At 37.4% G+C, this 22442-nt stretch overlaps 1 protein-coding gene and 1 pseudogene across 1 annotated transcript in view; both read left to right on the top strand.

The window, feature by feature from the left end:
- Nucleotides 1-22442, top strand: part of ADAM9 (ADAM metallopeptidase domain 9) — a 145732-nt gene that overhangs the window by 110565 nt on the left and 12725 nt on the right. The window contains 2 exon segments of the mRNA XM_043563717.1: nucleotides 16989-17069; nucleotides 17361-17466. Of these exon segments, the coding sequence (XP_043419652.1) occupies nucleotides 16989-17069; nucleotides 17361-17466 (187 nt within the window).
- Nucleotides 14477-20500, top strand: LOC122473358 (annotated as a pseudogene).

Below are 22442 nucleotides of genomic sequence, written 5' to 3'. Positions count from 1 at the left end.
AATTATGATGTAGGGCTGGAGAGTTGCTCTACCCCTGAGAGAGGACAGTGAAGGTGTATTGCTGGTGATCCTTATTGACCAGTGTGGAGAAAATAGTATCTGCCTATTCAGTAGCTGCATACCAGGTGCCGGGAGATATGTGAATTTGCTCAAGCAGTAAAACCACAGTAGCTACAGCAGCAATTACACCTACCAGCTGCTTAAGCTTATAATCTGCTGTTGTTCTCCAAGGTCTGTCTTCTGCACAGGCCAAATAGCTTAGTTGTATTGGAATATCTTTCCAGTCCTTAGTGGTGGTATTGATCTCTGGAGTGACTCCTGGATTGTGGTATTACTTTTGGTGTACTGTTTTCCTAGGAAGTGGCAGTTCTAATGGCTTCCATTTGGCCTTTCCTGCCATAATAACCCTGATTCCACAGGTCAGGGAGCCAATGTGGGGATTCTGCTAGCTGTTGATTATGTCTGTTCCAGTCATGCATTCTAGAACTGCGATGGGGTTCAGGGACCTACTGGGCCCACTATGAGGACGACCTGAGCTGAAACTCCATTGATCACCTGACCTCCATAGCTCCCTACTCTGACTGGTAGGCCACCATGATGTTTTGGGTCTCCTGGAAGCAGTGTCAGTTCAGAGCCAGTATCCAGTAGTCCCTGAAAGATCTGATTATTTTCCTTTTCCACAGTGCTCAGTTACCCTGGTAAAAGGCCATAGGTCCTATTGGGGATGGATGGGAGAAAGAGTACCAATATAAATTTTTGGCAGTGCAGCAGGGTACTGCCTGAACGGGACTCATCCTTTCCTTCAGTTAAAGGCTTCTGGGTCTGTAATGTGGCTCAAGTCTGGTAATTGATTGAGGGCCCATGACACCGTTTTGTTCACTTGACCTAGAACTTTTCTGCTTCTACAGATGTAGTAAGAATTTACTGGTAGGCTTCCTCCGTTTTTATTTCTAGGAATACCATGATCAACTAACTAATGCCATAGGTCTGTGCAAGTCGGACTTTTATGATTGCTCCTTTGACTTTGCTATTTATTATGGTAGCCATATCCACCCTGCCTTTGTCATTGAGTGCCACTGCACTTGGCCCTGGCCATTTGGCATTCAGTTACTTCTGTGGCATTTAGGTTTTACAATTCAGTGACTTTAGTTCCTAATATCAAGTGGCCTACAGAGAAGAGTGATGACAGAGCCATTTAGGCCTGCTGGGGTTCCCCATACAAATTTATTCCTCATAGTTATTGTGGAAGGTGTGTCTGCTGGACCTTCCCAGAGTGAGTGAGTGGGTCTGAAATAACCCATTCTTAACACTCCAATCTTAACTAAGCCTTTGAATCATTTCTTTTACCTTAAACCAAGACAGGTCCAGCATTTCCAACTTGCTCAGGATGAGTTAACTTTTGGTCCATGTTTCAGCTAATTAACCAACAAACTGTTAAAGCTCTTAATAAATCCCTGACCTGCAGCATTACATGTAGAATCTCTACTTAGTAAGCCCATACATAACAGTAAATTTGGCCTGATCCAACTTTATGTTCCTTCTACCATTATCCCACACCCTTTATATCCATTCTTACACATGTTCCCTGCACTTCTGTCTGGATAAATTAGAAAACTCAAGTAGCTCCCTTTTTTAAAAAAAATATTTATTCATTTTTTGAGAGATGGAGACAGAGTGTGAGTGGGGGAGGGGCAGAGAGAGAGGGAAACAGAATCCAAAGCAGGCACCAGGCTCTGAGCTGTCAGGACAGAGCCCAACACGTGGCTTGAACCCACGAACTGTGAGATCATGACCTGAGCCGAAGTCGGATGCTTAACCAACTGAACCATCCATGCACCCTTCAAGTAGCTCTTTTGGTACACCTCCTCACAGGTCATACTTTTAGGGGCCTGCTGAGACTTGAGTCTAGTGATAGGTCCAAAAGCAAAGATGGGCGCCAGGTGGGGGTGAGTCCTGAGGTGAATCAGCATTGTCTTGGAAGGCAACTTCCTCCTTGGAGGCCATTACAATTTCCTCTGGCAATGTAATGCTAATCTCTTTATTTGGGAGTGGAAAGGCCTTTTCTTTTAAGGGTAAGGAAACTGCTTCCACTGGCAAGGAAGACTCATCAGTCTTTAGGGGCTCAACAATTCAGGTTAGACTCTTGTTCATTTGACCTAGAACTTTTCTGCTTCTACAGATATCAGGGTCTTCCCACCCATCCCCAAGACAAGTTTTAGGATCACATTCTTTCTCCCTAATGCCCTCATTTTAATGGTAGGTACCCTGCAAGTCTGGGAGGTCCAACTTGTGTTGTAATCTCACCAGTTGAAGGATGAAATTCTGGGTTTGATTTTCAGAGGTCTCAGCCCTGTGGCTACAAAAGATTAGGCTCCCCTTCTGGGGACACTTAGAAGCTCTCAGGTTATTTTTGCTGTGTTTGAGCTGAGAGTTCAAATTTCTGAGCAATAAGCTCTTTTCATTCCCTACTTTGTCCGGTGATATTAGGAGTAACTACCTGATGTCGTACTTATTAATTTAATAAGAAATGTTTGAAGGTATCATATGCACAATTATGCAGATCCTTGATTCTTATAAATGGTTGATTAGGAATAAACAGTGGTGATATTTTGCATATCTTCCTGTCAGATCATGCTATGGGCTGTCAGTACTCTGTTATTGCAAGTAGAGCACTAACATCTTCAAATGTAGTCAGTCAGGTAAGAGATCCAATTCCAGAGGCCCAGGAACGAATTCAGAAAACTCATCCTTAAAACCTGTTCCTCTAAAACCACTCTTGGTATCATTATCTGCATTAGGGTTTTCTGGGGAAACAGAACCAATAGGAAGTGTGTGTGTGTGTGTGTGTGTGTGTGTGTGTGTGTGTGTGTATTCATTCATTTATTAATTATAAGAAATTGACTCACACAGTTACAGGGGCTGAGAGGCCCAAGATTTGCAGTTTGCAAGCTGCAGATCCAGGAGAGGTGATGGTGCAGTTCTAGCCAGAGTCCAAAGGCCTGAGAACCAGGAGAGCTGATGATAGTTCTAGTCTGGAAGCCAGCAGGCTCAATACCCATGAAGAGTCAGTGCTTTAGTTCAAGTCAGGAGGAAGGAAAAACCAGCCTTAGATTGAAGACAGGCAGGCAGGAATAATTCTTTCTTACTCAGGGGAGGATCAGGCTTTTTGTTCTTTTCTGGCCATCAACTGATAGGACAAGGTCCATCTACATTAGGAAAGCAATCTCCTTTACTCAGTCTATTAATTTAATGACCTAAATCAGTCTATTAATTAATGACCAGTCTAATTAATTTAAATGACCAAAAAAAAGCACCCTCACAGAAACGCTCAGAATAATGTTTCACTACAGATCATGGGCACTCAGTGTCCCATACAAGTGGACACATAAAGGTAACCATCATAGTTATTACAAGTTAATGAAGTTCAGAGTAAAAATATGTATTGGGAAAAAAATCTATAAAAAATGGTGGATTATAGTATTCATTTATCTTCTTTGTCTGCCAAAACCTCTCAAAATAGAAAGGAATAAATAGGGAATAATTTTTTTTTTCAACGTTTTTTTAAATTTATTTTTCGGACAGAGAGAGACACAGCATGAACGGGGGAGGGGCAGAGAGAGAGGGAGACACAGAATCGGAAACAGGCTCCAGGCTCCGAGCCATCAGCCCAGAGCCTGACGCGGGGCTCGAACTCACGGACCGCGAGATCGTGACCTGGCTGAAGTCGGACGCTTAACCGACTGCGCCACCCAGGCGCCCCAATTTTTTTTTTTAACTTACATCCAAGTTAGTTAGCATATGGCACAACAATGATTTCAGAGGTAGATTCCTTAATGCCCCTGACCCATTTAGCCCGTCCCCCCTCCCACAACCCCTCCAGTAACCATCTCTTTGTTCCCCATATTTAAGAGTCTCTTATGTTTGGTCCCCCTCCCTGTTTTATATTATTTTTGCTTCCCTTCCCTTGTGTTCATCTGTTCTGTGTCTTAAAGTCCTCATATGAGTGAAGTCATATGATATTTGTCTTTCTCTAATTTTGCTTAGCATAATACCCTCTAGTTCCATCCACGTGGAAATGGCAAGATTCCCTTCTTTTTGACTGCCGAGTTATACTCCATTGTATATATATACCACTTCTTTATCCATTCATCCATCGATGGACATTTGGGTGCTTTCCATACTTGGGTTATCATTGATAGTGCTGCTGTAAACATTGGGGTGCATGTGCCCCTTCGAAACAGTGTACCTGTATCCCTTGGATAATACTAGTAGTGCAATTTCTGGGTTGTAGGGTAGTTCTATTTTCAGTTTTTTGAGGAATCTCCATATTGTTTTCCAGAGTGGCTGCACCAGTTTGAATTCCCAAGGAATAAATCTTGAAGTGAGAAATACAGGAGATTTCAACAGTAGCTAAAGATTTTAGCCAGTTATGAAAAACTGAAAGAGGACAGAAAATAGTAGACAGTGGTGGGATCTACAACTTACAGAGCAAACTGATGGGATGTGAACAAGAAAACTGTTTCTTAGGTGGGCAGAACCTGAAACACATCAGTTTGCAGCTCAGATTTGGAAACACTGGTTATAGCTGAGAGTGGGCTGAAGCATGAGACAGAATATGGAGTTATGTTTACTGTAGTCTTGGAGAGGCTAGCTTGTTGTCCTATCTGTCTGGTTCTCTCATCTGGCCAGCAAAGCTTCAGCAAGCAGTTGCCTATTTCTCCAGGTCGAAGGTGAGAAGATAGGACTTTTGATATATGTATTTGCTCATCCTGTGAGATGCCTGTCTCCCTATCCTAACCATAGTATGCTGTTTCCCTTGTTGCACATGTAACTGAACTATAGAGGAATTCTTACATAAAGTTGGACAGTTTTCAGAGGAAGCGGAGCCAAAAGACTGAGACAGAAAAATGAAAGATAAAAGCCTGAGAGAATCAATTAAAGATTTTTAAATCCAGCTAATTTAAATCTTTAGGGAAAGAAAGTAGAGAAAGTGGACAATTGTGAAATTACAGAGTACTTGGTGAAGAAAAACCTTAATAGCTTCCAGAGACAAAAACAAAACAAAAGAAAAACAAACCCAAAGCAAACAAAACCAAAAATAGATCACCTATAAAAGAATGAGATTGGAAACTGAATTCTGGAAGACAGGGGAGTAATAGTTTCATGTTCTGAAAGATTCTCAAACTAGAATTCTGCCGAAGTATCAGCCAAGTGGGAGGGCACAGTAAAAACAATTCAGACATTCAGAGGCTCAGCAAAATTATCTTTTATTTATATTTTCTTAGGAAGTAATCTAATGTAATGTTCTGGCAAATGAGGAAGGAAACCAAAAAAAGAGAAAGAATCGTAATCTAGGACACAGAAGAATGTCAAAGAGAAATTCCAAGATAAACAGCTGTGTACGAGCCAGGCGAATAATCAGTTTATTTGGAGTAAGGGAACCCTGAAGGAAGTTTTCTAGAGAAAGCGGGAACTTGAAATGGCATAATAGCTTTTTTTTTTTTTTTTTTTTTCAGTCAGGGGTTGAATGTTGATATGACAGAGGCCAATTGTGTAAGAAGAAAGGCAAGTGTTTGCTGTAGTGAAAACAAAGGCTATATAAGAAAGAAAATATACTCTTAGTACTTAGCTTTGAAATCAACAGTGTTTTGTGTTAATTGTTGGCAAGGAATACTTATTCCCCACATCACTATTTCCTTGTAGAGGAATTTCAGCACTCCTGGGTTTTGAGGGACTTCAGTAACATGGCTGAATAAGATGTTCCTCATTTGTGCCCCCCCCCCCCAACAATAACAATTTGGTATCCATTTATGCACAGAAGTGCCTTTGTGGGAGCTGAGTGATATGGCATCATATGTCAAGGGACCAGGAAGGAGCTTTGCACACTGTGTGTTAGGTAATAGGCATAAAGACTTCGGTGCTGGCTGTGGACTCTGCAGTGGCCTGTTTCTGTCTCTAGCCCTTCTGGGCTGCAGTCTGTAAGTCCCTGGAAAATACTTAGACAGTCACCCACAAGATGAAAGAACCTTTGTGGAAGTCCAGGTTTCCAGTAGAGAATTTCCAGCACAGTGTTGGAGCAAAAGTATATGAGTTTGGACACATTGGAGAGGGTAAGAGGAACGATTTGACTTTGCCCACATCACTCCTCACCCACAGTGGCACAGCTTAGGGCCAGATAAATGTTTTCAGCCCGTGGTTTATCCCATGAGGGGAATTGAGAGTGGTGAGTGGGCCCCTGGCTTTCCCAGTTGTGGAGGACCCATTCTCTCTTACCTCATCCATAGTATTAACTTGTGAGAGTGGGCATAAGAGACTGGGAGAGTGGCACATTACTCTTGGAAGACATTAAAGGGATGTGATTACTTGTACTATATACTATATAGGAAGACTGAAATAATACCAGGTATCTTTTATGACCACGATGGTGTGAAACTAGGAATCATCAACAAGAGGAAAGCTAAAAAATTCACAAATATGTGGAAATTAATAAGCAACACATTCCTGAAAGCAACCATTGGGCTATCAAAAATATCTTGAAACAAACAAAATGGAAAGACAACAAACTAAAACTTATGTAATGCAGCAAAAGCAGTCCTAAGAAGGAAGTATAAAGCAATAAACATCTACATTAAGAAAATTAAAGATCTTAAACAACATAACTTTACACCTCAAGGAAGTAGAAAATGAAGAGTAAACCAAGCCCAAAGTTAATAAGGGAAGGAAATAACAATGATCAGGGCAGATAAATAAAACAGACATCAGCAACACAATAAAAAAGTTCGAAGAAATAAGAATTGGTTTCTTGAAAATATAAGCAAAACTGACAAACCTTTAGTTAGGCTATGGAAAAAGAATATTCACATAAATAAAATCAGAAGCGAGAGAGGTGACATTACAACTGTTACCACAGTAGTACAAAGGTTTATAAGAGACTACTGTGGACAATTTTATGCTAAAAAATTGGATAACCTAGAGTAAACAGATAAATTTCTAGAAACCTACAATCTATTAGGACTAAGTCATGATAAAATAGAAAATCTGAATAGGCCAATAACAAGGAAGGAGATTGAATCAGCAATCAACAATCTCCCAACTTAGAAAAGTTCACAACCAGATGGTTTAACTAGTGAGTTCCACCAAACATTTAAAGAACTAATGCCAGTCCTTCTTAAATTCTTCAAAAAATTGAAGAGAACACTCGGAAACTCATTTTACAAGGTTAGCATTCCTCTGATGTTAAAGCCAGATGAAGATACAGGAAAAAAGGAAAATTACAGTCCAAATCCTTGGATCAATATAGATGCACAAATTTTCAACAAAAATACTAGCAAACTGAATTCAGCAGCACATTAAAAAGATCATATACCATAATCAAGTGGTTTTATCCCTAGAATGCAAGGATGGTTCAATATAAGCAAGTATATAAATGTGATACACCGTATTAATGAAATGAAAGATAAAATCGTGATCCTCTCAATATATGTAGAAAGGGCATTGACAAAATACGACATACTTTCTTGCTAAAACCTTTCAACAAATTGAGTATAGGAGGAATGTACCTCTACATAATAAAGGCCATATATGATAAACCCATAGGTTACATCATACTCATTGGCAAAATGTTGACAGCTTTTCACCTGGGATAAGAAATAAGGATGTCTAGTCTTACCACTCTTATTTAACAAGTACTGGAAGTCTTAGCCAGATCATCTGGGCAAGACAAAGAAATAAAAGGCATCCAAATCACAATAGAAAAAGTGACATTGTTTTTGTTTGATATGATATGATCTTTTATTTATTTTTTGATATCATCTTTTAAGTAAAAAGTCCTATAGACTTCCAAAAAAACTGTTAGAACTAATCAATGAATTTGGTAAAGTTGCAGGATACAAGGTCAACATACAGGAATTAGTTGTGTATGTATATCCTAACAGTGAACTAAGTTAAAGAGAAATAAAACCATCCCATTCACCATTGTGTCAAAAAAATAAGGTGCTTATGAATAAATTGAAGCAAGGAGGTGAAAGACCTATCCACTGAGAACTATAAGACTATGATGAAACAAATTGAAGAAGACACAAATAAATGGAAGATATCCTGTGTTGGATGGGAAGAATTAGTATTGTTAAAATGCCCATACTATCCAAAGTCATCTGTAGATTCAATGCAATCCAATGGTATTTTTCACAGAAATAGAACAAACAGTCCTAAAAGTTGAATGGAACCACAAGGACTCCAAATAGCCAAAGCAATCATGAGAAAGAGGACCAAAGCTAGAAGCATACAAGTGCTGATTTTAAACTATATTATAAATCTGTAGTACTCAAAGCAGTATTACACTGGCATAAAAATAGACACACAGATCAGTGGAACTGAATCAAGCCCAGAAAGATCCCCCTTCATATATGATCAACTACTATTTGACAAGGGAACCAAGACTACTCAATTTCCCATTGAGGATACTCTTTTCAGTAAGTGGTAATGGGAAAACTGGATATTCACATGCTATTGAATATTCATTGATATTGGACCCCTATCTTACAACACTTACAGAAATAACTCAAGATGGATTAAAGACTTAATTAGACCTGAAACTGTAAAACTCTTAGAAGAACACACAGGGAGGAAGCTCCTTGACATTGGTTTTGCAAATGATTTTTTTTTTAATATGACATCAAAATCATAAGCAACAAAAGCAAAAATAATTAAGTGGGACTATATCAAATTAAAAAACCTCTGCACAGTGAAATAAATAGTCAAAAAGTGAAAAAGCAACCTTTGGAATGAGAGAAGATATTTGCAAATCATATATCTCATAAGGAATTAATATCCAAAACATGTAAGGAATTCATACAGCTCAATCTAATTTTAAAAAATGTGCAACAGACCTGAGTAGACATTTTTATAAAGAAGACAACAAATGGCCCACAGGAACATGAAGAAAAGTTCAGCATCACTAATCATCAGGAAGATACAAGTCAAAACCACAATGATCTATCACCTCATCCTTGTTACATAGTTCTCATCAAATGTCAAGAGGTAAGTGTTCATGAGGATATGGAAAATACGGAACCCTTGTGCACCATTGGTGGGAATGTAAATTGGTACAGCCACTGTGGAAAATAGTATGGAATTTCCTCAAAAAATTAAAAATAGATCTACCATGTGATCCAGCAATCCCTCTTCTAGGTGTATATCCAAGGGAAATGAAAATAGGATCTTGAGGAGATCTCTGTACTCATATATGTATTGTAGCATTATTTATAATAGCCAGGATATGGAAACAACCTAAGTGTCCATCAGCTGATGAATGAATAAAGAAGATGTGATATATATACACAATGGAATATTATTCAGCCATGAAAAAGAAGGAAATCCTGCCATTTGTGACAATGTGGAGGTATCTTGAAGGTGTTATGCTAAGTGAAAAAAGTCAGATGGAGGAGGACAAATACTCTATGAACTTACTTATATGTGGAATCTAAAAAGCCGAACTAAAAAAATAAAGCAGAATGTTGGTTGCCAGGGGCTGGGGTGGGGAGGTGGTAGGAATGGGAAGATGTTAGTCAAAGGGTATAAACTTTCAGTTAAAAGATGAATAAATTCTGGGAATCTAATATTCAGCATTGTGATTATAGTTAAGAACACTGTATTTTATACTTGAAAGTACTAAGAGTGTATCTTAAATGTTCTCCCTACAAAAAAGAAATGGTAATTATGTGGTGTGATGGAGGTGTGAACTAACCTTACTGTGATCAGTTCTCAGAATACAAGTTTATCAAATCAATATGTTGTACATCTTAAAGTTGCACAATATTATACATCAATTATATCCTCCGTAAAGCTGGAAAAAAATAACACTCTCAGCCTCAGTGTGTTCCTCTTTCACACCCAAGGAAAGCAAAGTAACTGATGTAGTTAATGAGTTTGGGAGAAGACACCGGGCATGGGTGCCTCAGTCCCTTCTGTCTTCTCTTTTCAGATCTCCCTGCCTGCAGAGAGGGTACATTCTGGTCTGCTCTGTCAACCATGCAGTAAGATTAGCAGGGCAGGCTCTGCTTCTGTGGGGGGAGGCCTGTGGTTGTCCAGAGCAGCCTGTGATTAGGCAGGTAAGTTTGATTTTGGGGTGCAGTATTAGGAAGCCCATTTTGCTGTTTACTTTAGTCATGTTAAATGCCTTATTGATAATAAAGATGATACCTCAATTTTCAGTTGTCAGCTTCCCCTGTTTGTTTTTTTTTTTTCTTCACCTAGTTCTGAACTTGCTCAGGGAATAGTGGTATGCAGTGTACTGATGGGATAATATCTGAGTGTTAGTGGTATAAATATGAACCAATATTTACTTTAGGAAGATGAACAAGGGGCGTTTGGGTTCGTGTTATAAAGCTGAATCCTTATTTATCATAAAGGGTGTTATTGATAATGTATAGAATAGATAAGTCAAGAAATAGCATAAAGTAAGCCATGGAGATGAAAAGTACAGCATAGGGAATATAATCAGTAATATTGTAATAATTGCATGTTGATAGATGGTAACTACATGGTGAATTGTAATATGTATAATTGTCGAATCACTATCTTGAAACCTGAAACTAATATTTTATGTCAACTATACTTCAAGTAAAAAAAAACAAAGACTCAAAACTACCTGGCTGAAAAAAAGAAAGAGAGAGAGAGAGAGAGAATGGGAGAGAGAGAGAGTGGGAGAGAGAAAGAAAAGAAAGAAAAAGAGAGAGGAAGGAAGGAAGAAAAGAAAAAGAAATAGTATACTAATTAAAAATGGTAGGGAGTTACCAGAAAAATACAGTAGTTGCTTCTGGACTGCTAGACTGCCAGAGGCTAGAAATGGGTCATGTAGTTGTTTCATTAAACATTTTTAGCACTGTTTGATTTTTAGCCATGTGCATGTGTTTTGTTAAAAAAAAATTAAATGAAAAACCAAAGGTAAACTGGTACCCTGTTCTTTGGAAGTCAGTTTAGACGTGTTCTGTCAGCTTGATTGAGAATAGTACAGCACTGACATTCAGAGACTCTTGTTGACATTCGTAGGCTGAGTGATTCTGCAGTGGGAAGAATTTATGACAGTGGTGATATAGTTTTACTGGAATGCCTGATTACTTAATAATTTATGAGTTACCAAAGTTTTGAGATTTTTCTCTGAACCTAGTGCTATATCAGAAAGTGCTTGATTGCCTGGTTTGATTTAACCAACAAAACATGCCTTTTTCCTTCCCTAAATGTAGCCTGGCAAAAAGATTTACTGACAATGAAAACGACTCTTTGCTTTGGAAATTGGTCATGCTCTGATGGCTGTAAAAGCCATCAGGTATTCACTTCAGGTTTGGCTCTTGGTTTAATATCTTTGGTTATTTCTAGGAATGAAACATCTATTTGAATGAGTTGACTCTGTATGTTCACTCTTGGATGAATGTTCAAATGCTCCAACTGCATTTGAAGAGTGTATTCTTGCTTAGAATGTATAGTGTTTGATAATTATATGTTCTGATCATTTACATTCTTATTATCCTTAATGTGTTCGAGATTTAGAGAAAGGGAAGTTAAAGTCTCCTAGTTTTCTGTTTTCATTTCCCCTTGTAGCTATAACATTTTTGGAACTAAGAATGCTGAATCCATGTGGCAGAGTTTTTTGACTATTACATTTTAGTTGTGGATTATATCTTTGAGTAGTTCAAAATGTCCCTTTGCTCTATCTTCATGTTTTTATCTTCAATTTTACCTCAATTGATATTGTTACCACACTTTAAGTTTGCCAAATAGAAGTTCTGTCCAACTCTTTTCAGAGTCATTTTGTTTGAAGCATGTGCCTTATAAATAGCCTTACGTATTATTTTGTGGCCCAATCTAAGTTTTTTTTTTTTTTTATGGAAAAAAACGTTTTTAAAAAAGATTATGGGAATGTCATATTTTTGTTATTAAAAAATTCAAAAATATTGTGTAAAACGAAAAATCAAGGTCCTTTGCTGATACCTTATTCATTTCCCCTGAAACTCATTTCCTAGGGGTAACTACTGTTACCACTATGTTTTCTCTGTTCAGTTCTCTTTCTGGGCATTTGCAAGTGGATATACTCTCTACTACCTCCATTAGACTTTCGGATTAGACCTTAAATAATGTTCTGAAATGTTTTTTACTCAACAGCACAATGCAGAGTGTCATTATATGGAGAGTGACAATGCTTCATGTCAATATATGGAAATCTACTTCATTCCATTATAGATATACCATTGACTTAACCACATTCCAGAAATTTGTATTGTCTACAGTTGGTTGGTTAGTTGGTTGACTTTACCAGCACTGAACATTCTTCCACATTTAATCTCATCTACTTTTGTGAGTACTTCTGTAGGATAGATTTCCTGGAGTAGATTTTTAAATTAAGGGAGACATTCATTTAAAATTTGATAGAAACTGTCAATTTACTTTTCAACAAGGTGGTAACAATTCACATTCCACTAATTATATATAAGATTGTCTTATTTTTGATAATATTGTATGTTATCAGTCTTTTTAATTTTGATTAATTGACAAAAAGCCTCATTATTATTTTAGTTGCATTTCCCTTCTTGAGCATCTTTTCATATCTTTATTAGCTCTGTATATCCTTTTCTGTTAAGCCAGTATTTATAGCTTTCGGTTTTTTTGTTGGATTATTTTATTATTTATTATTTTTTAATTATTATTTTATTATTTATTATTTATTATTTTATTATCGTTTTTAAGGGCTTCTCCTATATAAAGGATATTAACAGCTATCTCATGATTTATTTGTTTTTGCTACAAAGAAATTTTAAAATATAATGAAGTTATTTCAGTTTTGTTTGTTTTGCCTTGGTTTCATGTTATGCTTAGAAAAGTGTTTTGTATTCCAGTAAAATATAAAAATTCTCTGATGTTTTCTTTTTATATTTTTACAGTGTTGTTGGGCTTGACTTTTATTGGCACAGTTTAATTTGTTAATATTTCATTCTATTTCTATAATCTTAATGTTTTAAAATGTTTTCTTAATATTTCCTGCTTTATCTTCCTCTCTTGTTGTATTGCACAAATTGTGTTTGAGTGTCTGTGTGTTTGTATGAGTTTGATATGGAGGTTATATACCTTTTTCTTTCTGTTATACTAGTTTTTTTTTTTTTTATTTTTTTTTTTTTCAACGTTTATTTATTTTTGGGACAGAGAGAGACAGAGCATGAACAGGGGAGGGGCAGAGAGAGAGGGAGACACAGGATCAGAAACAGGCTCCAGGCTCTGAGCCATCAGCCCTGAGCCTGACGCGGGGCTCGAACTCACGGAACGCGAGATCGTGACCTGGCTGAAGTCGGACGCTCAACCGACTGCGCCACCCAGGCGCCCCACTAGTTTTTTTTTTTAATAGCAAGAGAAACACATTAATTTATTTTCCCCAATGATGTCAAGAAGCAAAATAATATCTGCTGATTTCTCCCTGATGTACCTCTATTACTTCCAATCCCTCACACGCTATTTTGTTGTTGTTCGTGGTGGTGTTGAAAAATACTGGCTTTAAATTCCGATGATTACTGTATTTTAAGGGCTTTTATCTTTTTGTGTTTCATTCAAAAATATTTTCTTTTTGTGTTGTATTAGTATGTCAACGTTTATGTTCAAGGATAGCAAATGCTTGGTATGTGTACCTACACTAACATACTGATGGAACAAAACACCAAACATTTTCTGTAGCCATAAAATAGGATAGGTTGGGTCCTGTCCTTCTGGTCTGTACCAAAGGCTGGACTCTGGGGACTTTGAGCAGGCTGATAATTTGGTACTAGTTCAGGTCTATATTCTTTATATATTTATTCAACATTTTTTTTTAGGGGAGGAGCTAAACAGTAAGTGGGAAAAGAGAACTCTAGCTTCTTTTTTATTATCGCAGGTAGTTCAGCTTTGGCTCCAAACTCATATCCTGACATTAGTAAGTGAGTCCTGTAGTTAACTTCATCTGCCCTCCTTTGCTTGTGGTGGTTGTTGTTGGTGTGGGCTCAGTAGTGTTGGAGAGGATGGGCTTACTTCACCCCTTCAAGCAATTTATCAGGGTGTTCCTTCCAGTTTGGTTCTACCCGTTCCACAAAGTAAACAATGCCAATCAGAACATCCTTTTCCACTAAGAACTTGGAAGTTTTCTGTTCCCTAAAGTAAGTCTGCCAGATATCAACACATTCCATCTTATTTCTATGACCTTATTTAATGCTTCAAGCATCCACTATAAATTATTTATTGAAAGAAAAGTCTCCTTTTAGCTGAATGGGAAAGCTATTGGTAAATATCTCCTCAAAAGCTTATAGATGTATAAAAAAAGTATCTTGAGATCTTTATTTGGAGAAATGGGTGGGTGGAGGACAGGTGAGGAGTTACTTACTACTGTGGAATCTTTTGTACTTTAAAAATGCCTAATCATATAAATATACTTCTTATTTAAAAATTAGTTGAAAATTATTAGACAATTTGGGGATCCTCTTACTCTACAATAATGTTGAAACCTATGTATTTTTAGAATAATGAAGGTAGCTATTGATATTGCATTGTTCTCTTATTGTCCTTTATTTCATTAGAGCATTTAAACATTCTGATTTTGTGTAGTTGGTTGCCTAAAAAAATTTTAAAATAGCACTCCACAGTCTTTAAGAAAAGTTAACCTTTTTTTCTAACTTACCCCAAAAGAACAGCTTTTCAATAAAAATTTTTTTCTGGAGATATGTTTGTTAGATTAATTCTTTCTGCCGGTGGACGCCCCCGAGTAAGCATCGTCAAAGTCTCCCCTCCCACCGCCGTCATGTCTAAGTCAGAGTCTCCCAAAGAGCCTGAACAGCTGCGGAAGCTTTTCATTGGAGGTTTGAGCTTTGAAACAACCGATGAGAGTCTGAGGAGCCATTTTGAGCAATGGGGAACGCTTACAGACTGTGTGGTAATGAGAGATCCAAATACCAAGCATTCCAGAGGCTTTGGGTTTGTCACCTATGCCACTGTGGAAGAGGTGGATGCAGCCATGAATGCAAGGCCACACAAGGTGGACGGAAGAGTTGTAGAACCAAAGAGGACTGTCTCTAGAGAAGATTTTCAAAGACCTGGTGCCCACTTAACTGTGAAAAAGATTTTTGTCGGTGGCATTAAAGAAGACACTGAAGAACATCATCTAAGAGATTATTTTGAACAGTATGGGAAAATTGAAGTGATTGAAACCATGACTGACCGAGGCAGTGGCAAAAAGAAAGGCTTTGTTTTGTAACATTTGATGACCATGACTCTGTAGACAAGATTGTCATTCAAAAATGCTGTACTGTGAATAATGGCCACAACTGTGAAGTAAGATTGTCCTTCAAAAATGCTGTACTGTGAATGGCCGCAACTGTGAAGTAAGAAAAGCTTTATCTAAGCAAGAGATGGCTAGTGCTTCCTCCAGCCAAAGAGGTCGAAGTGGTCCTGGGAACTTCGGTGGTGGTCGTGGCGGTGGTTTTGGTGGGAATGACAACTTTGGCCATGGAGGAAACTTAATTGGGCGAGGTGGCTTTGGTGGCAGTCGAGGTGTGGTGGACATGGTGGCAGTGGGGATGGCTATAACGGATTTGGTAATGATGGAAGCAACTTTGGAGGTGGTGGAAGCTATGATGATTTTGGCAGTTACCACAATCAATCTTCAAATTTTGGATCCATGAAAGGAGGAAATTTTGGAGGCAGAATCTCTGGTCCCTATGGTGGTGAAGGCCAGTACTTTGCCAAACCATGAAACCAAAGTGGCTCTGGCGGTTCCAGCAGCAGCAGTAGCTATAGCAGTGGCAGAAGATTTTAATTACTGCCAGGAAACAAAGCTTAGCAGGAGGGGAGAGCCAGAGAAGTGACAGGGAAGCTACAGGTTACAACAGATTTGTGAACTCAGCCAAGCACAGTGGTTGCTGGGCCTAGCTGCTACAAGAAGACATGTTTTAGACAATACTCAAGTGTATGGGCAAAAAACTCGACTGTATTTGTGACTAATTGCATAACAGGTTATTTTAGTTTCTGTTTTGTGGAAAGTGTAAAGCATTCCAACAAAGGGTTTTAATGTAGACTTTTTTTTTTTTTGCACCCATGCTGTTGATTGCTAAATGTAATAGTCTGATCGTGATGCTGAATAAACACGTCTCTTTTTAAAAAAAATAAATTAATTAATTAAAATAAATTAAAATTTTTTTCTGGAAACCGAGAAAATTTCTAGTAAGTTTTTAGCTGATTCCTTTGAGTCTGTAATGTTTTTTGTATATAATAATACTTTTTATATCTCTTTCAGTATTTAGGACTCGTTTCTGTTTCATATCTCATTGCGTGAAGTAGAATTTCTAGAACTATATAAGATAATAATGATTTATTTTCAATAGTGATTTTAATAGAAATGCCTCTGTTAATTCATCATTAATCATGATATTGATAGATAGGTTTTGTCTTATCAACAAAGTATACTTTTATTCTTGTTTTGGAAGAATTTTAAAAATTTAATTGTGTTTTAAACTTTGTGAAATACTGTTTTGATATCTTGTACTAATGACAGTTTATCTGAAGTTTTATGGTAATAGATTTCCTATCATTGAGCCTTTTTTATAAGAGTGGTATCAACTCTATCTGGTTACTTTTGATTTGGAAAAGTCCATTTGTGAATATTTTACTTGGGCTTTTTGCATTTATATTTGTATGGAAGGATGGATTATAATTTTATTGTTGTTTTTGGCCTTTGTGTCATCCTTCTCTTTTCTGATTGTTAATTCTATGTTAATTTCACTTACTTTTTTACATTTTCAAATATATAATATGAAAGTTAGCTATTCCTTGAAAGTTTAAAAAAAGTCACCGTGAAATAGTGTGTGCCTAGCTCTTCTTTTCTGGGCACTTGATTAATGTGTTCTGTTTTTCCTTACTCATTACTCATTACTTCTTCTTCTTCTTCTTCTTCTTCTTTTTTTTTTTTTTTTTTTTTTGTCCAGATCTGTAGAAACTTCCAGTGTGTAAATGCTTCTGTTTTGAATTATGACTGTGATATTCAGAAAAAGTGTCATGGACATGGGGTAGGTAACATTCTCTTCTGGTTTGTTCATAAAACTAGTGCTGAATCATGAGATTTCTCAGTGAGGGTTAGGTGAGACTTCCCAAGATTTTTAGGTTTTTAGATATTGGGGAATTTAGATACCTGACAAATTTTTCATTCTTAAAAAGAGTGAGTGCCTGTGGATTTGCATGAATTTCATCCTTTTTCTTGGTATCCATTCTTGAGTTTATGATGTAGATATTCACAGTTAACCAATTCACAATATTCACAATTAACCAAAGTGGTTTTTTTTTTTTTTTTTTTTTTGAAGGTATGTAACAGCAATAAGAATTGTCACTGTGATAATGGCTGGGCTCCCCCAAATTGTGAGACTAAAGGATATGGAGGAAGTGTGGACAGCGGACCTACATACAATGGCAAGTATATAGAAGAAAATTAGTGTGATTGTCCAGTAGCCCATGCCAGAAAGTGGGCATCCTTGTACCTTTCCCTTATTTCCCACATTGGTTATACATTAAATATGTTGATTCTGCCTCCTAAATTTCTCATGAATGTTTCCATTTTTTTTTAAATCCCTATTCATTACCTTCAATTTCTTGTCTGGACTTACAGGATAGCCTCTTAACTAGACTCCCTCTTCCCCATCTTGCTCCCTGTAATCCATGTTTCATACTACTTTACAGAATTTTATTTTATTTTATTTTTCAGCTGTTTATTTTATAATTTATATTTTTTAAAATTCAAGTATAACATACAATGTTATATTAGTGTCAGCTGTACAATATAATGATTTAACAATTCTGTCCATCACTCAGTGTCTATCACGGTAAGTGTACTCTTTTTTTTCCCTTCCAATTTTTATTTAAATTCTAGGTAGTTAGCATACAGTGTAATATTGGTTTTAGGAGTAAGATTTAGTGATTCATCACTTACATATAACACCCAGTGCTCATCATAACAAGCGCCCTCCTTTGGGGACCTGGGTGGCTTAGTCAGTTGACTGTCTGACTCTTGATTTAGGCCCAAATCATGATCCCAGGGTTGTGGGATCAAGCCCTGTGTTGGGCTCTATGCTGAGTGTGGAACCTACTTTGGATTCTCTTCTCTCTCTCCCTCTGCCCCTCTCCCCCACTTGTGCCCTCTCTTTTTCTCTAAACACAAAAGAAAACAAAAACAAGTGCCCTCCTTAATACTCATCACCCATTTAACCCATTCCCCACCCACCTTAAAAGTCTCTTATGGTTTGTCTCTCTGTCTCTTTTTTTTCCTTCCCATAAGTTCATCTGTTTTGTTGGTTAAACTCCACAAATGAGTGGAATCATATGGTATTTGTCTTTCTCCATTTCGCTTAGCATAATACATTCTAGCTCCATCCACGTCATTGCAAATGGCAAGATTGTATTCTTTTTTTTTTTTTTTTTAATTTTTTAACGTTTATTTATTTTTGAGACAGAGACAGAGCATGAACGAGGGAGGGGCAGAGAGAGAGGGAGACACAGAATCTGAAGCAGGCTCCAGGCTCCGAGCCATCAGCCCAGAGCCCAACGCGGGGCTCGAACTCATGGACCGCGAGATCGTGACCTGAGCTGAAGTCAGATGCTTAACCGACTGAGCCACCCAGGCGCCCCTGTATTCTTTTTTTAATGTAATTTAATTTTTTTTTTTTTTTGAGAGAGAGAGAGATCTAGATAGAGAGAGAAAGAGAGAGAGAGAGAGAAAATCCTAAGCAGGCTCCATGCTCAGTGTGGAGCCTGATGTGGGGCTCGATCCCACGCCCTGGGATCATGACCTGAGCCAAAATCAAGAGTTGGATGCTCAACCTACTGAGCCACCCAGGCACCCTGCCATACTTTTTGATAACTGAAATATCCCATTACATTACAGAATTTTAGTGTTTTTCGTCAAGAATTAGTTTTGATTATGTCTGTGTCGTGCTTTAAATTCAGTGCTTCTTGGAGTGCCTGAGCGGCTCAGTTGGTTATGCATCTGACTCTTGGTTTTGGCTCAGGTTGAGTTTGAGCCTCACGTGGGCTCTGTGCTGACAGTGCAGGGCCTGCTTGGGATTCTCTCTCCCTCTCTCTCTGACCCTCCCCTGCTTGTGTCTTTCTCTCTCTCAAAATAAATAAATAAACTTAAATAAATTCAGTGCTTCTACATTGCTATTAGAATGAGGTCCAGAAATCCTTAACCTGGCTTAAATGCTTTGCATGATTTGCCTCTAGCTTAACTTTCTTCCCTCCTTTCACTCTGCTTAAGACATGGTAAACTTCTTGTGGCGGCTGGGTGGCTCAGTTGATTGAGGGTTGAGTGGTTGAGTGTCTGACTCTTAATTTTGGCTCAGGTCATGATTCCAGGGTTGTAGGATTGAGCCCTGCATTGGGCTCTGTGCTGACAACTCAGAGCCTGCTTGAGATTTTCTTTCTTTCTCTCTCTCTCTCCAGCCCTCCTGATCCTCTCAAAATAAGTAAATATTTAAAAAAAGATTCTCTCTCTCCTTTCCTCTGCCCCTCTCCCCCAGTCTCGCATGTGTTCTCTCTCTCTCTAAAAGGAAAAAAAAAGACATTGTAATTGCTTTTGTTTCCTTTAACAGGCTACTCTTTTACCTCTGGTCTTCATACAGTATTATAGTCACATTGTAGAAACTTGGCTAATTGCTACTCAGACTTCAGTTTATACCTTACTTTCTCTAGAAAGTTTCCCCTGACTGTGTAAATCTGAATAAATGTGCTTTCTTTATTTGTTCTCCTTTTATTGTAAGCACTATCACATTCTATAGTAATTAGTTACTAATTTTTTTTTTTTTCCCTGATAGACTATGAATGAGCTCCTTGTTCACCAGTATCTTCCTAGTGAGAATATATGCTTGCTTTCTCTTGGGTAATTACAAAGTAGAATGGTTGTTCATAGAGTGTGCTTATGTTTAGCATTTTAAGGAATTGCCAAACTGTTTCCCCAAGTGGTTGTACCACTTTATATTCTCCCCAGCTGCATGGGAGGGCTCTAATTTCTCCACATCCTCTCCAACACTTGGTGTGGTCAGTCTTTTTAATTTTAGCCCTTCTAGTGTAATAGAATTTCTCTGATTACTAATGATTAACATTTTTTTGTTCACTTATTTGCCATCCACATATCTTCTTTGGTGAAGTGTCTGTTCAAATCTTTTTGTCCGGTTTTTAGTTAGGTTGTCTTCTTGAGTTCCTTATTCTGGATACAAGTCCTTTCTGACATATATCCTTTGTAAATATTTTCTCTTGGTCTGCTTACTTTGGGTTTCATTTGTGGTTCTTTTTCTAGTTTCTTAAGGTAAAAGATGAGGTAATTGATTTGAGACCTTTTTGCTTTGCTTTTTTTTTTTTTTATGTTCATTTATTTTTGAGAGAGACATAGAGACAGTGCTTCTGTGAGAGAGTGGGGGAGGGGCAGAGAGAGGGAGACAGAGGATCCGAAGAGGACTTTGCACTGACAGCAGAGAGAGCCTGATGCTGGGCTCTAACTCACAAACCCTGAGGTCCTGACTTGAGCCAAAGTTGGACGCTTAACCAACTGAGCCACCCAGGCACTCCAAAACCTTTTTTCTTTTCTAATATAGGTGTTGTAGTGCTATCAGTTTTCCTCTAAGAACTGGTGGGTTTTTTTTTTTTTTTTTGTATCCCACTAATTTTGATATGTTGTGCCCTTGTTTTAATTCATCTCAACCTAACTTCCAATGTATTTTTATTTTTTTCTTTGACTCATGAGTTATTAAAAAATGCTTTGCTTTGAAGTATCTGAGGGATTTTTAGATACCTTAGTGTTACTGATTTTCCATTTATTACACCGTAGTCAGGAACATAGTTTATATGACTCAAATACTTGTATATTTTCCAAAACTTGTTTTATGTTCCAGATTGTGGTTTATCTTAATAATTAGTTTATGTACACTTGAAAAGAATGTGTATTCTGCTATCATTGGTTAGAGTGTTTTATAAATAATTAGTTCATGTTAGATGACAGATGTTTAAGTTTTGTATCTCCTTACCGATTTCTATATACCTGTTCTGTCAATTTTGAGAGAAGAATATTGAAATCTCTGGTATTATTATAACTGTGAATCTGCCTGTTTGTCATGGAAGTTCTGTCAGTTTTTGTTCCATGTAATGTGAAGCTCTGTTCTGTTGACAAACTGATCCCTTTATCATTATGAAGTAGCTCTCCTTATACCTGTTAATATTCAGTGCTTTGCAATTAGAAATTAATATAGCTATTCCAGATTTCTTTTGATTAATCAGCATGGGAAATCCTTTCTCATTCTATTTTCAATCTACTTGTGTCTTTGTATTTAAAGTGGGTTTCTAGTAGGCAGGATATAGTTTGGTTTTGCTTTTTTTTGTCAGTCTGCCAATCTTTGCATTTCAATTGAGTTCTTTTGACCACTTACATTTATTATTTTTTTTAATTAAAAAGATTTTTTTAATGCTATTTATTTTTGAGAGAGAGAGAGAGAGAGAGAGAGACAGTGTGAGCGGGGGAGGGGCAGAGAGAGAGGGAGACACAGAATTTGAAGCAGGCTCCAGGCTCCGAGCAGCTTAGCACAGAGCCCTAACACGGGGCTCAAACCCACAGACCATGAGATCATGACCTGAGCTGAAGTTGGACGCTTTACCGAATGAGCCACCCAGGCGCCTCATTGACCACTTACATTTAATTTTATTATTGATGTTTGGGTTTAAATCTATCATATTGCTATTTTTCTATAACAGTCCCGCTTCATGTGATACTTTCCACTTCACTCCGTTGCTTCCCTTTCTCTCCTCCTGGCTTTTGTGCTATTGCCGTCATATTTTGTATATGTTATAAAACCTACCATACATTGTTATTATTTCTGCTTTAAACGGTTATCTTTTAAGGAGGCTTAAATGATAGAAAAGGTCTTTATATTTACCCACATAATTACCATTTCTGGTGGTCTTCATTTCTGAAAATTGTATTTCCATCTGGTATCATTCAATTTTTGCTTGAAGGACTTCTTTTCACATTTCTTGTAATGCAGCTCTACCAGTGACAAATACTTTTAGCATTTGTGTATCTTAAAACGTTTTTATTTTGCTTTCTTTCTTGAGTAATAACTGGGTAAAGTTATTATTAACTTACATTTATTAACTTTATATTATGAAAGGGTGGCAGTTTTTCCCTCCCTCTTCTACTTCTTCAAAGATGTTTCTCCATTGTCTTTTGGCATTGCTTTTCCTGAGAAATTGGCCATCATCTTTTCTTTTTTGGTCTTTTGTTTTTTTAGGTGTCTTTTTCACTGTCTGGTTGCTTGTAAGATTTTCTCTTTATCTCTGGTTTTTAGTATTTGCTTATCATGTGCCTTGGTGTGTTTGGGATTTGTTGGAATTTTTGGATTTGTGCT

This window comes from Prionailurus bengalensis, chromosome B1, assembly GCF_016509475.1.
Source record: "Prionailurus bengalensis isolate Pbe53 chromosome B1, Fcat_Pben_1.1_paternal_pri, whole genome shotgun sequence".
NCBI lineage: Eukaryota > Metazoa > Chordata > Mammalia > Carnivora > Felidae > Prionailurus > Prionailurus bengalensis.
The sequence above is the reverse complement of the archived record's forward strand: the minus strand, read 5'-3'. Positions and strand labels throughout refer to the sequence as shown.